Source organism: Porites lutea, chromosome 13 (assembly GCF_958299795.1).
Source record: "Porites lutea chromosome 13, jaPorLute2.1, whole genome shotgun sequence".
NCBI classification, from domain to species: domain Eukaryota; kingdom Metazoa; phylum Cnidaria; class Anthozoa; order Scleractinia; family Poritidae; genus Porites; species Porites lutea.
In genome coordinates, this window is record NC_133213.1 from 21,100,257 (window position 1) to 21,113,977 (window position 13,721).

A 13,721-nucleotide genomic window follows, 5' to 3' on the forward strand; every position below is an offset into this window, starting at 1 on the left:
GAATTGCCTAAACAGATGATTTGTACAGCGCATTAAATTTCTTTTTATTCTGGTCAAACGAACGCGCCTTAGTCATTAGAGATCTTTAGCATCAGGTTTTTCATGGGAAACCGCAAACCACTAATCTAACAAGGTGCATTATGGTCTCAGCGAAAATGTGAATTGGCGTTTTTGCTGCCGACGCATTTCCTTAGGAATAAGTCAGGAGAATTTGATAAGGATCAAAGCAGTTTTCTCTGGTGATCGTTTTATTTATTCTCACAACTTTTCTCTTGATAAGGTACTGATATAGTTAGGAGAAGATTGATATTGTTCACTCTTGGGAATTGAAGGGTTAAACCGTTAGTTTGAAATATAATCCACGTACCTTAACATCACCTGCACCCAAATCCACTTCCTCAAAAAAGTTCTGCGATACTGAAAGAAGCGCTTCTCTGGAAGAAAAGGATGGCATTTTTTTCAACATTTATCTTATTAGGACATCAAGAACAGGAGGCTACAAATAAGCCTCATTCAGACTAGCAGTTCACGAGCAAGCTTTCGTTGAGAAGTTCTCCTCTTATCAAAGGTACAGTAAAATACAGTAGACACTCGCTTATTACAGACGGTTTTCTCTCTTACGACGACAAGCCACATTATCGAGAAGTTATGCAAACTTCTAAAAACGTCTGTTTAGCACGTGATCTTGCTTGGCCTTGCAAGAGAGCTTGCACACACAAAAAACACAACAACAACAACAATAAAGAAACAAAACAAAACAAAAAAACCGCGCTTTTTGAGTGGGTAACTTATCGCGTGGCCATAGTGAAGCGCGAGCCTTGTAAAACTCACCTTGGTCACTCAGGCCATGTCCACACGAATACGGACATTTTTGAAACCACTCAATTTTTTATCCGGATTCGCGTGTACGGGATCCTAAACCACTCCGGAGAGCGATTTCAAAGTAATGCGGTTTCGGTGAGGGGATTCACCGGTTTCGTGTGGACAGAAGGCCGATTCGTGTGAAAAAGTATGCGGTTTCAGAAGTATGAACCATTCTCCCATCCAAAAAATTTGCGCTTTTGACTCGCTAAATTGTTGCGTGGCCCAGCAAGGGGTGTAGCGACTTTTAAAACTTACGTTTCTGGGAAACTGCCCACCTACCCCTCCCTAAGCCATCATTTTGCCCTAAGTGAGAAGTACGCGTTAATGTTGGCTTGGGGAGGGTTAGGTGGGCAGTTTCCTAGAAACGTATAATGATCCAAACTTACCTTGGCCACTCAGTGAACCAGTCAATGGTACAGCAGTTGACAAGAGAGGGGAACATACGACAGCGTGTACGGAACGCATCCCCTACAGGACTCATACACAGTACGACATGAAGGTTGTTACGAACTCGGCTGATAAAGTGGTTGAACACAGCATCTCTGCAAAACAAAACCGTAATAAGAATATACAAAACTAAAAAAGCGTTGGTCGGAAACCTTGCGGGGTTGTAAAGGGACAGCAGTATGAGTGAAGGGAAACAAGCCAATAGGCAAAACAAGAAAAACCCTCAAATTTCATTTCGAACGGTACTGAAAACCAAATAGTACTTTTTTCAAAAATGTACTGCTGACAACTTTTATTTGCACGATGACATTAAAAAATTCCAACCATTGGCTTAAAGTTTTGAGTGGAAATTGAATATCTCTTTTATTATTCAACAGAACACTTAACTACGACATTAGCTGCACATTTTCGTAATCACACCCAATGAACTTGCGACATTTCCGACCGTTTCTGGAAATTTAACGAAGACTTCCGAAAGCTCTGAACCTGTCCAAAGATTTCGAAGGCAGGAATATCAAGAGAAGCAGTTTTTGTCGAGAGAGTTTGAAATTTAATAAGAGCAGATGATCGTCTAGTTAATGTATCACAAATAAAAAACAAATTCACAGATGTCAATGGCGTCAAAAGGTACACTTTTAATTGACAGCTGTCACTCAAGCATTACCTGTCGCCTTCAGGGACCCCTGCCTCTTTTGCGTGCGGTCGGGTTCCATTCAAAACTTGTTCATATTCTTCTGCTTCAAACAAGTTTGGTACCTAAACAATTAAATGTTTTTATGAGAACTTTTAGACTTGTACTCTTAAAGCGGGCGACAAGAGGAGGCCGCAATCCTAATCTCCAGGTTATTATTACACATGCGTCGCATGTATGTAGCCAACAATCGTTTGGACTTCCACTAAGAATGAATAGAATGAATGAATGAATGAGGTTATTTTGGTCTAAAAAGTTGGACGTAAAGTTTAGCCGTGTCTTTATCAGATTTAAAGACACTCATTAAACATTTCTTCTGTTTTCTTTCCTTTATGAATGATTAGAAAAAAAAAAGAAAGGAAAAAAAAGAAGAGTGAATGGAAAACGTACCTCGCCGGAGTTCAAAATGTTGTTGATGTCTTCAAGGAATTCTTCGACAACAATCTGTCGTAAAATGCAAGGACAAGGGGGAAAATAAGAATGAAAACAGATTGAGCAGTTTACAAATATCTGGTCCACAGAGTATAAAAGAGAATGAAGTGTTGAACCGTTGCATATTAAATATGAATACAGGTTAGAGAATACAGCGAAATATCAAATGTTATCAACCTGTGTGTCGGTGAATAAGAACACTGTATTTTTTCCCTCCACTCCAGCTGAGTTATAGAGTTTTTTGAGGTCTTCTCGGAATGCGGAATAGTCATAGCCGCGAGTCAGCTCGATTTGGAAGCAGAGATAGCCAGACATGTGACAAGCCAACCTAACGGTGTAAGCAAAAATTGCTTCAGTTGACAGTAAGGCAACATTGTTAGTGAAATTTACTTGGATTGTAATACATTTTTAAAAATCCGTCTTACCTCGTTAAACTTTGTTTTCCTGTGCCTCCGACACCAACGAGCAATGCGTTTCCACGAGGCTGACGAACCATACGCGCAATTCTATGAGCAAAAATTGAGGAAAACGGGTTAGAAACATAACATTGACAAAGGAGAGTAGGCTCTAAAAAACCGGAGCAGCGCATATGTTACACACTCGGGACATTAAAGAACGCCATTTCTAATAGACTCACCTGGAAACGTGCTCTATTGCATCCATGAAGAAAACCAACTTCATCTCTTTTGAAGAGTTCATGTTGTAGTCATCAAGGTACTGAAGAGCGAAGAGGTAGAAGAGTTTCAGCGATAAAGTTGAGATATGCTTAAGTATGAAAAGGTCGATAATCTTTGACAAGCCCTTGTGGGGTAGAAGTTTAGTAGAAGCTTCTCCCTTCCTGGAACGTCTACCTTAACTATGCCTAACAATTATCCTATTTGCAACTTAACAATTTCATTGCAACGTATGGAAAATAGGTGCCTTGGATGTCAAGGGCCTCCACTGTGACCAGAGGGACCCTTGAGCTGTTGGGCTCCCATGACAGCCACTACTAGCAACATAGACACGAGCCCCTACAGAGTCAGGCTTCTGTCATACTGTGTTAACATTGGAAAAGAAAATGGTTGGGAAGGGATGTGCTGATGAAACGATGAATGAACACACTCCGCAAAGAGTGCTCATTGCCTGCCCTACAAAAGCTGCTGATGATGGCATTCAAAAAACTATTCTAAACGTTTTAAAACTTGAGCTTTAATTTAACTTGCCAATGGACCTTATTTGCTGTACGTTTCGTTGCCTCCAGTCTATATCACGTGACGATACTCAAGTGAGTACCATACCCAACTGCAGTTTTACCAGGGATGAGGTAGATGTTTAAGATAGTAGACTTGCCAATAAACTTACATCAGCCAGAAGGTTCTTAACTTTCGAGATATCAACCAGCTCCTCATATATCCTGTCAGCCGGGTCAGCGCCCATCTTCATGAAATCACCAAAAAGGATCGGGCTGGTTTCGAACTTTTCCGCTTCCACGTTCTGGTATTTAAGGAAAACGAGGCAATGGCATTACTAACGATGCCCATAATAATATATATAGGTTTAGCCAAGGTTGAAAGGGAATATGTCATGGGATCTTTTAAGACAAGTCTTTCCGCAGTAATTCCAAATTTGCAAGAAGCAAACTCTTCTAAAAAAAATGGGCCTGAGCCTGCCATCAATTGAAAACCAATAACTGGTCAGCAGAGAACTTAATAAAAACAAAACAAAACAAAAACAACCATGATATGGTGGACGTACGAACGATTTTGTCACAATAAGAATTTCTTGGATGCAAAGACAACCAAATTTTATGGTACTCCGCTGCGCGCAAGAACTCCGCTAACATCAATTTCGCCAAAAAATAATGTACATCTACAAAGACGCACAATGGGGACGCACGCCTAATCCCAAAAGATTTGTCCAGGTTAAAAGAAATGGACAATTTCCTTTCTCTTTTTTGTTTGTTTACAAAGAACTATCCCATGTGCAACATCAATTCATGCCACATGGTATGACCTCTAGTTACAATGAATAACTGTAAAGACGCACAATGGGGACGCACGCCTAATCCCAAAAGATTTGTCCAGGTTAAAAGAAATGGACAATTTCCTTTCTCTTTTTTGTTTGTTTACAAAGAACTATCCCATGTGCAACATCAATTCATGCCACATGGTATGACCTCTAGTTACAATGAATAACTGTAAATTGTGAGCAAATAATTATTGCAGATTTCCCACCTGTGAGAAGTGTTTCTGTGCCATTTCTGACAAAATAGTGTTGAAATAGCGTTTGTCTTCCTTATTGATCAGGCGATCATGGAACACTCTTTGAGCTTCATGGCAAAACAAACGGAAAATCTGCCCAGCATCCCTGATGACACCAGGGTCTGCTTGTAGAACACCTTAAATACAACAAAGCAGTAAATCACTGACTGAGAAAGGTTGCCGTGTGGGTGGTTGGGCGGCGGGGGGGGGGGGGGGGGGCAAGGGGAGGGAGGGGTAGGGGAGGGTAAGTCAAATCTTTACCTACAAAGAGGGACAAAAGTGTAGAGAGACTTCTGAAACAGGGACCCATTTTGGGGTAGTGGTCATATTTATCCCCCTCCCCCTGTGTACACCCACCCCCTTCCCCCAAAATCAATGTTGAATTTAAGACTCTCAATTCTTCCTTTCAGTGCAAACAACATTGATTCGGGGGTGGGGGGTCGGGGATTTAAGGCGTTACATTTAAGCGAATGAAATAATAAATGAACGAAGTTGTTCATAGAACGCGCGTTTTAGACAAAAGTTTCAGCTAATGTATCAGTTTTCTTACCTTGTATGCACTTGGACAAATCTCGTAAGTTAAACACATAGTGTGATTTAGCCGGAGTAGGAAGAAGGTCTGTGCTCATACGAACATAGATTTCAACGCTAGAAAAAAAGAGAGAGATGGACTTACTCACTTACTAACACAAGATGATGAACCCGTTGGTATCAGCTTCTACGAAGCCGAAACCACAAAAATAGAACAAGGTTACTTGGCTTGGCAAGTGATCTATTATCTTGTCGAATAAGATAAGCTAATAGATCACTATTAAAATAAAACGCAAATTTCTTGGGGACAATAAGTACCATCAGGGGAGATCTAACAAGAGATACAAACCTTGCTCCCACAATCGCATCTGCACAATTTCTGACATCCTGAGGGAAGTCGATTAAAAACCCACTCACAATGGACTGAAAAATGACAATGATAAAATACGAAAACGTTAACCACTCTTAGCAAGGTTTGGTTTTCGAAGACAGGAACAAAAATGGTAAATACATGCCAGAGGAAAAAGAAAAGAAGGGGGAGGGGTGAGGGGTGAAAGAGGTAGAGAAGAAAGGGAGGGAGGGGGGTGGTAGGAACTGGGAGGTAGGAAGAAAATTAATGAATAAATGAACGAATCAATTAATCAATGATTGTGTGGATAAATTAATGAACAGAGGGAAGGAAGAAAATATTGAGAGGGAGGGAAGGTGGGTGGGCGGAGAAGGGGAGAAATGTAATACGCAAAGCGAAGGATAGGTATAGTATTAAATGCAGAAAAGGGACGTCTAAACACATATTAGATAAACAGCTTTTCATTACCTTGAAGATATGCTTCAGAGTGTGTTCTGCTGATGAAGGAATACTGAACATGCTAAAGTGACGAAGGAATCTTGGTGTCACGGGGTTTCTGCCACCACCGGGAGGGGCACAGGCTGCACAGATGGTCATATCCTGTTCTCAAGAGAAAAATAATCAGAACAAATAAGAAAGTGTCAAACTTTAGGCACGAAGTAAAGATAAGTGATTTTGTATTGTGACGAGACCGCCGTTGTTACGAGGTCATGGAAGCAAAGTGAGGGTCTTGCAATTGACATGGCAAGGCCAGTAATCAGGACCTGGTTGCATAAAGCAGCTTAAGATTAAGAGAAAATTATTTCATATGTTCACAAGGATTTTCCAGGGTGACTTAGTCGAAGGTGGATTAACGAGTGAAGGAAACCAAAAGAGACCACGAGAAAGTCCCTCAGAACACACGGAACAGGGTGCAAAAACCACCCAGGCACTAACACATACTAAGGTGCTTTCCACGCGGCAATGACCTAATAAATCCAAGCAAGTCTCAACAAGAAAAAGTTTCGTCTTTAACCAACAAAAACCTTACGTGAATTTCCTTCCAGAAAAGTTTCTCCCTGTCATAAAATCCACGGAAGTCCTGCAAGAAAAAAAATCAATAATAATTATTTAAGCCAAACCTGCTTCATTATTAAGAAGTTACTTCCCAGCCCCCAGAAGAAAAACCAGCAGAGAAAAAGAGACGTGTAACCTTCGCGAACTTTCTTAAGAAGAAGCAGTCGAGGATGTGAATTTTACTGAACGTACCTGGTATTGTCTGAGTAGTTCTATCGGAGGCTGTGCTCCATACGTGTCCAGCTTTGGCATGTTTAAGTCGTCAACAAAGATGATCATTCGCTTGCCGGCAGGTGCACCTAAAACAACAAACATTGCAAGTAGGTCACTGGATCAATAATCTCTAAAACGCAGGATGTCAATTCAGAGCTGAAAATTGATATTCCTAGTGCTAGAGCTCCCTACAGGTGGGAATAAAAGCTTTTTTCGGGTACAGACCGAAAGATAGCGACAAAGAGGTGAGTAAAGCTTGAAAGGACCATTTAAGGGCTGGGAGTGAAGGACTAAGACGACGTCTATATATATTTTAATGAACTATAGTTGCTACTGTCAACTGATCTGTATAATTTACAAGAAGAAGAATTCCAAGATCTGAAAGCTCAGAAAAAATTCCGAGTTCCAGGTGAGAATCGAACTCACGACCCGCCGAGTTCTAGTTCGGACGCTCTAACAACTGGATAAGTCTTTCTTCTGACATAAAGATACAACGACTTTTATGTAGTTCAGAGGAAATGTCTTTTCAAGGTTTTCCTTTTTTTGATGAAAAAATTACGAACAATTTGTTTGACTATGGTTTTTTGTTTGCTTGTTTTTTTTTGGAATTAGGGCCACAAAATATCCAGACTTTGTATACGATGGGCTGATTTCACTTCATCAACTTTTAATTAAGAAAGTTGTTCTTCAAAGTTTGTTTTTTTCAATCAGCGGCCCTTTTAACGCAGTTTCCATTCTTTAAAATTTCTTAAGAATTTATATCACTGACGTGTGAATGAGATGAAACAAGGGCATTACCGAGGATATTTTTTCGCTTCTTCTCCAGTTTGACTTCAATCATTTCTTGTGTGCGTTGACTGCTGGTCTGAGCAGAAAAGTTCATCATGATAGGAACATAGTTGGCCTTGTCACTGATGTCGGTAAGGAGTCCCTTGGCAACTACAGACTGCAAAAAACAGAAAGGAATCAAAAGATCAATGAATGAATGAATGAATGAATGAACGAATGAATGAATGAATGAATGAATGGAAAAATGAATGAGTGAATGAATGAATGAATGAATGAATGAATGAATGAATGAATGAATGAATGAATGAATGAATGAATGAATGAATGAATGACTGAATGAATGAATGAATGAATGAATGAATGAATGAATGAATGAATGAATGAATGAATGAATGAATGAATGAATGAATGGATGTTATGACGATGATGATGATGGTGTTGGTGGTGGTGGTGGTGATGATGATGATGATGATGACGTTGATAACGGTGATGATGACTACGACGATTATAATGAAGAAACAGTATTATCGAGCAGTGCTTTTAAGATTGCTATTTATTTTACTGTGCAAGGTGGCTCTAACGTTAGAGTCTGTGGACGGAATCCTTGCGTGTGACCTCTTAAATTAAAGCTGCTGAGCAGCTCGTTCACGTGATGAATTCGGTTTCGCTGTTATTTCCAAGCAAAAAATATCAAATAAAGCTTTGAAGACTCTCACCTTGCCAACACCAGTTGTACCAGTATACATAACGGACCTGTTGATTGCCAGAAGTTTCTCCATGAGGAAGCCATATCTTACAGTATCCACTGTAGGAACCAGAAGGTCAAAGTACGGGATATCGGCACTGTATTTGAATGATGGGATGATCTTTTCCCAAGGCTCCAGTCGGCGAGTGTCAAAATCAACAAAGTAGCTGAACAGGTCACCTGATCCAGGTAGCTGTTAAGTGGAAAGTTTGGATTTCAAATTCGCTAAGCATATCAAGTTTAAGTCGAAGCCCGGGGTGCCCCCCACCACCCCCCCCCCCCCCCCCCCCCTAGGGAGTCCAAGGTGCTGCCATTTATTACTGGGCATATATTTTAGACAAGACTGAAACGTGCCGTTTCCATTCCTGGTATTCGGCAGATTCAGAAATAAAAACGCCACGACAGTGACGATGGAGCGCGCAGATCTAACAACGAGCTTGACCGATGGCTAGATCCTGAAGTCGCCGCACACTGTGATTATTTGTGCATCTAATTCTTGTGCTAATTTATGTTGTGGCCGAATATGCTTATTTATACCATCAGTACATTATAGTTATTTCAATGTCGAGGGAAAAAAAGCGAACAAACAAACAAACAAACAATAAAAAGTACCTTGTAGTTTGAATATAACTAATTTACCTTAACATCGTGTGTGTCTGAGAACAGATCCCTGGCAAATGAGTCAAATGCATCCATGGAAGACTCGACCAGATTACCACCGATACTCCACAGGAATGTGAAGAGGAATGTGGTACAGATGAGGGAGTGCAGCTTGTTCGTGTCCATGTTCCAGTCTGGTCCGCCTTTCTGTGGGAAGAAGAAGCTCTCCAGTAGACAACACATCGTTGTCACTTTGTTGATGTCGACCTAGAAAACAACAACAATAATAGCGAAAATTTTAGAGCGCGTTCGATTGGTTTGTTGCGGGGAGGGGGAGTAGACGGCTTGCAGGTCGCCTATCCTCTTAGATCCGTCGAGTTCTAATTGTCACTAAGAGCGTAGGGACAAAATACGGCTACCTTGGTAACTTTGAAGGAAATGTGAGACTGCTCGCAGTCTTCGGGGGACGAGGGGCGGGGGTGTTACGTCAACGCGTCGGACGCGTACTCGGAACCTGATCACTAGCTGATTTTCTTTCTCGAGAGTAACAAGGTCGACTCCTCAGCAGCTTGTAAATAGCCCACTGGTTTGACTCCAGTCTATTTAACCACGTACCACACAGATACATTTGATAAGCGCGTAAATCATACAAACCGGTGCAAATCGTGATTGGTTTGCCTTGCTGAGAAGTAAATAGTGGGGGAAGAAGGCAGCGGGGAGGGGATGAAATGAGAAGGAGCGCCCTTCTCCCTCTACAGACGGTGACGTATTCCGAAATGGTCACGGGCGTAAAAGAGGATTTAAGTGGAGACAGAAATTCATTGGAGGACAATGTATAAACTATTTTGTTGTTGCTACAAGGTAGTCGGTAAAATGTGAAACAGTACCTGTTGCATGGCCTGGACACATTTTTTCCTCGCAAAATTAAGACCATTATCCACGTAATTTTCGAACAGGTTCATCAAATACTCCTGTTGATTGAAAAGAATATGAGTTTCATTGTCATACTGCTTGTTCAAAAGGTTTGTGTGAAACTGGTTATAAGCAACCGCAAACGACTACTTCAATACCTGTGTTTCGTCTTTCATCTTTGTACAAGTTTTCTGCATCCAGGACTTGACATAAGGTCTCCAGCCTAGCTCATTGGGATCCATGTATACCATACCACATCTAAAGAAAAAACAATACGTTTTACGGATGAAGGTTTGAAACCCTCAATTGGTCATTCCGAGGAAGGTTATGACTATTTGCACCATATTAATGTTTAGGAGGACGAATCAGTTTGGCCCAGTTTTTGTGGAACTTTTTAATGGGCTATTGCATTTAATATCCGTCACGATGACGATGATTCAGCCGCATAAAATGTCCGACTTTCTTTCAAGCTTTTTTAACCTAGCCTGAGAAAAAAGCCGACATTTCGCGACGCTACCATTGATTTCCACGCGAAATGACGTGTTAACAACGAGCCCAGTAATTCCATACTGATGATGTATAAGGATAACTACGCAAGATCTCGGTAGTTATACGTCATTAGTATGGAACCTCTGCGCTCGTTTCTCAGAAAAAAACAAAACAAAAAAACAACAAAACAAACCAAAAAACAAGAAAACAAAGAAAAAAACACTGAACTAAAAAAACAAAAACAAACAAACAAAAAAAACATTGGGAAAGAAGTAGTGGCATCGCGTCGTTTTCCGCTCAGGCTAATATCAACTGAACACTTCATGTTTTATCGCATGCACCTGCTAACAGTGGCTGGAGAAGCGACGGCCAGATCCTGGACCTCAAACAACATGTGCATGGTGTTGTTAAGCTTTATTCTCTCACTGTTGGCCAGGCAAAGCATCTTGTTGTCATCCAAAACAGTGTTCATGTTTTCGATCCACAGAGCGTCTACAGGCCCGTCACACACAATCCACTTGTGATCTTCAGTGGTGTCCTGAGGGGAGACAGTCAAAAACGGTCATTATGGAGTTTAAGCAGCGATGTTTTGGAGCAACAAACGTCAACCGGAAGCGGACTTTTTGCACTCTTGAACCGCGATATTGAACATATATTTGGGTAAATCGTTTATAAAATGTGTAAAGACACTTAGCAATACAAATTTGGCAGCGTCGAGGCATATTAAAAGAGAAAAAACTCACTTCCGGTTGTCGTGTGTCGCTCAAAAACGTTGCTACATAAACTTCCTATTATCCGGGTCACATAGCCTATGCCAGGCTCTCGGTCAGTGGAGACGAGCCAAAAAAGTGAGCGAGCAGTGAAAAACATCGGAAAGAGAGAAGGGAAGAGCCTGTATTCCTCAGTCCGCCAACTACCAGAAATACTGTTTCTCGTTTCGGAAGGTCAAAATATGCGGTGTAGGAGGGTTGCACACGCTCGCAAGGTTTGTTTGTCTCTGCGCACGCGGAGGTAAGTGACTGACGTGTGTCTTGACGTTAACTGTCAAAACTGACCAACCATGGGATACCAGAAGCCGGTATATCGGAATGATCAGATGTATGGAAAACAACGCTGAAAGGCTCTACTTCCGCGTCTCTCTCTAGCTCCCACGCGGTTTCCGCGCAACTTTTCTCGATCCGCTTTCCCAACTATCTTGGAGACTGAAACACGTTAAAATCCGGTTCACATAGCCGGTCTATTCAGCGTAAAAAGGAGCACCTTAGACCTGAACCAATATTGTTCAGGAGCTCCTACCTGAACACAAACTCGGACAGTGATAGCCATGAGTCCATCTCTCCATTCCATGGTTAGCTTGTTTATCTCCCCATACAGCTCACCCATGCTAACAGCCTGCAATAGCCAAACATAACACTTGCAATCAATTGCTTAAAGAGGCTACGTCACGAGGATATTGCTGAGTCCCTTTACCATAAACAAAATGGGATTATTACACGTTTCTGGGAAACTGCCCACCTACCCCTCCCCTAACCCAACATTAACACTTACTTCTCCCTCAGGCAAAATGTTGGCCTAGGAGAGGAGTAGGTGGGCAGTTTCTCAGAAACGTATAAAGATCCACAAAATTCTCATGTAGAGTTATGAAGAAGATATCAAAGAGAGAGCTTAAACCATAATACTTTTCTGGGAGATTTACCAATGCATAGCATTAAAACCTGAAAAAGTTGGCCCAATTTTGTCAAGTTTTAATTCATGTCCATCCTTGCCATCCGCAGCAACAAAGGACAGGAAACAGTTTCAATGCACAAATGTGGTCTTAAATAACAAAACTGGATCATTATATTTGGAATTCAATTGATGCGAAGCAAGTTATAGCTTTTTAAAAAGATAGAAAATAGCGTGATATTGCTTCTTTAACCTTTTCAATACAAGAACAAGTTACGATGGGACAGAAGCATATAGGTATATGCTTAAGCATATAGGTATATGCTTCTGGTTGGGATGATTTGTTATCCTACATTGTAAATGGCAGACATCTTATGATGTTAACATTCAAACTTAACTACTTGCGCGTGAAAATGAGATAGTTTTACCTTGGGATTTAACACGTAGGTGTGAACTTTCTGGTAATAGGGATTGTCTTCTCCCGCTTCATGTAATGCTGTGAGTGTGTCCTTAAGAACCTGCAAGTCAGAAGAAAAATTATTTCAAAGTAAGTAAGAGTTGTAGTAAGTGGAACAATCTAAATTCGAGATTTCTTATTTTAAAACAAATCATAGAAAAAATATTTTGTTCTCTTAAATTCAAACTGCCCGTGTAAATTACAGAAAAAAAGAGTTCTTATCCTATGATTTATTTAAAATTTTCTCGTAAAATAAGAAAACTTTTCTTAAATTGAGAGATTCGGAGCAATCTCGAATTCACAGTGGAACCCTCCTTAAAATATATTCTTTAACTCATAAGAACGTTTTCCTGCTGTGCTCTCCGACGTACTTGTTTCCAGTACGACGGTAGCCTGCTAGCAAGCTCTCCATTTATGATGAGCGAAGCGAGCCGGGAGGGGCGCCCCTCGCACTCGCGTTCTCTTTCGCGCGCTGCTCTCCCGTGACCCCTCGCGATTCCCCAAATGGAGACCTTGCTCGCAGGCTAGTATGAAAGAAAAGGAAGCTTTTCAAAATCGCTTGCCTCATAGCTGGTGGTTTTTCCACCTCCAGTGGGACCAACAGTCATCACACCATGTCGAACAATCATGGTCTCGTACAACTGAATCGTCTTCTTTACCATGGATGGAACAACCTGTAAAACATGGTTAATAAAAGAAATAACACTTAAAGGAGTTGTGTCACGAAATTTATCGAAATTCGAACAGCTGGAAACGCCACCAAATTGAGTGAAAAACCAGCTGCTGTCCGTGGCTCCACGGGCCTTTCAGTGAGGCCCACGCTCATCTCTGTGAATGAGTTTAATCGAAATTCAAACAGTACGAACTACCATAGACCATAACTAGACCTTATTTCATCGAAAATGTCTGATATTGAGTCCAGAGAGAATGAACGCGGTACCTGGCAACCTTTCTTGAGCAAACATTCTTCGATAGTAGCTTGCAATTTGCCGTAGTCATGATCTGGAATCTCCTTTCCAGGGAACAGATCTGAAAGAATGGCCTGGAAAACAAAACAACAACAACAACAAACACAACAACGTTGTCAAAGATAGCTTTAAAAAAGTAGTAGTAGTAGTAATACTAAAATCAAGGAAGCGGCATGATTATCGTGTAGACTCAAGGTCAGTGGCATAAAAGCAAAAAAAAGAGAAAGTTTAAGCGTCAAGTGAGAAAACTCAGTTATTCTCCGTAAACTT

The 13,721-nt window shown here is 41.0% G+C and overlaps 1 protein-coding gene across 1 annotated transcript in view; it reads right to left on the reverse strand.

The window, feature by feature from the left end:
- The window catches only part of LOC140923708 (dynein axonemal heavy chain 6-like), a 69,779-nt gene that overhangs the window by 25,528 nt on the left and 30,530 nt on the right, over positions 1–13,721 (reverse strand). The window contains exons 36-59 of the mRNA XM_073373784.1: positions 13,424–13,525; positions 13,047–13,157; positions 12,455–12,544; positions 11,658–11,753; positions 10,703–10,899; positions 10,031–10,130; positions 9,848–9,931; positions 9,000–9,227; positions 8,332–8,553; positions 7,625–7,772; positions 6,806–6,912; positions 6,588–6,638; positions 6,026–6,157; positions 5,558–5,631; positions 5,228–5,325; positions 4,651–4,814; positions 3,779–3,910; positions 3,072–3,151; positions 2,860–2,940; positions 2,612–2,762; positions 2,393–2,446; positions 1,976–2,067; positions 1,251–1,406; positions 368–434 (exon numbers count right to left, since the gene is read on the reverse strand). Coding sequence (XP_073229885.1) covers positions 368–434; positions 1,251–1,406; positions 1,976–2,067; positions 2,393–2,446; positions 2,612–2,762; positions 2,860–2,940; positions 3,072–3,151; positions 3,779–3,910; positions 4,651–4,814; positions 5,228–5,325; positions 5,558–5,631; positions 6,026–6,157; positions 6,588–6,638; positions 6,806–6,912; positions 7,625–7,772; positions 8,332–8,553; positions 9,000–9,227; positions 9,848–9,931; positions 10,031–10,130; positions 10,703–10,899; positions 11,658–11,753; positions 12,455–12,544; positions 13,047–13,157; positions 13,424–13,525 — 2,817 coding nt within the window. The remainder of the gene's footprint in view (positions 1–367; positions 435–1,250; positions 1,407–1,975; positions 2,068–2,392; positions 2,447–2,611; positions 2,763–2,859; positions 2,941–3,071; positions 3,152–3,778; positions 3,911–4,650; positions 4,815–5,227; positions 5,326–5,557; positions 5,632–6,025; positions 6,158–6,587; positions 6,639–6,805; positions 6,913–7,624; positions 7,773–8,331; positions 8,554–8,999; positions 9,228–9,847; positions 9,932–10,030; positions 10,131–10,702; positions 10,900–11,657; positions 11,754–12,454; positions 12,545–13,046; positions 13,158–13,423; positions 13,526–13,721) is intronic.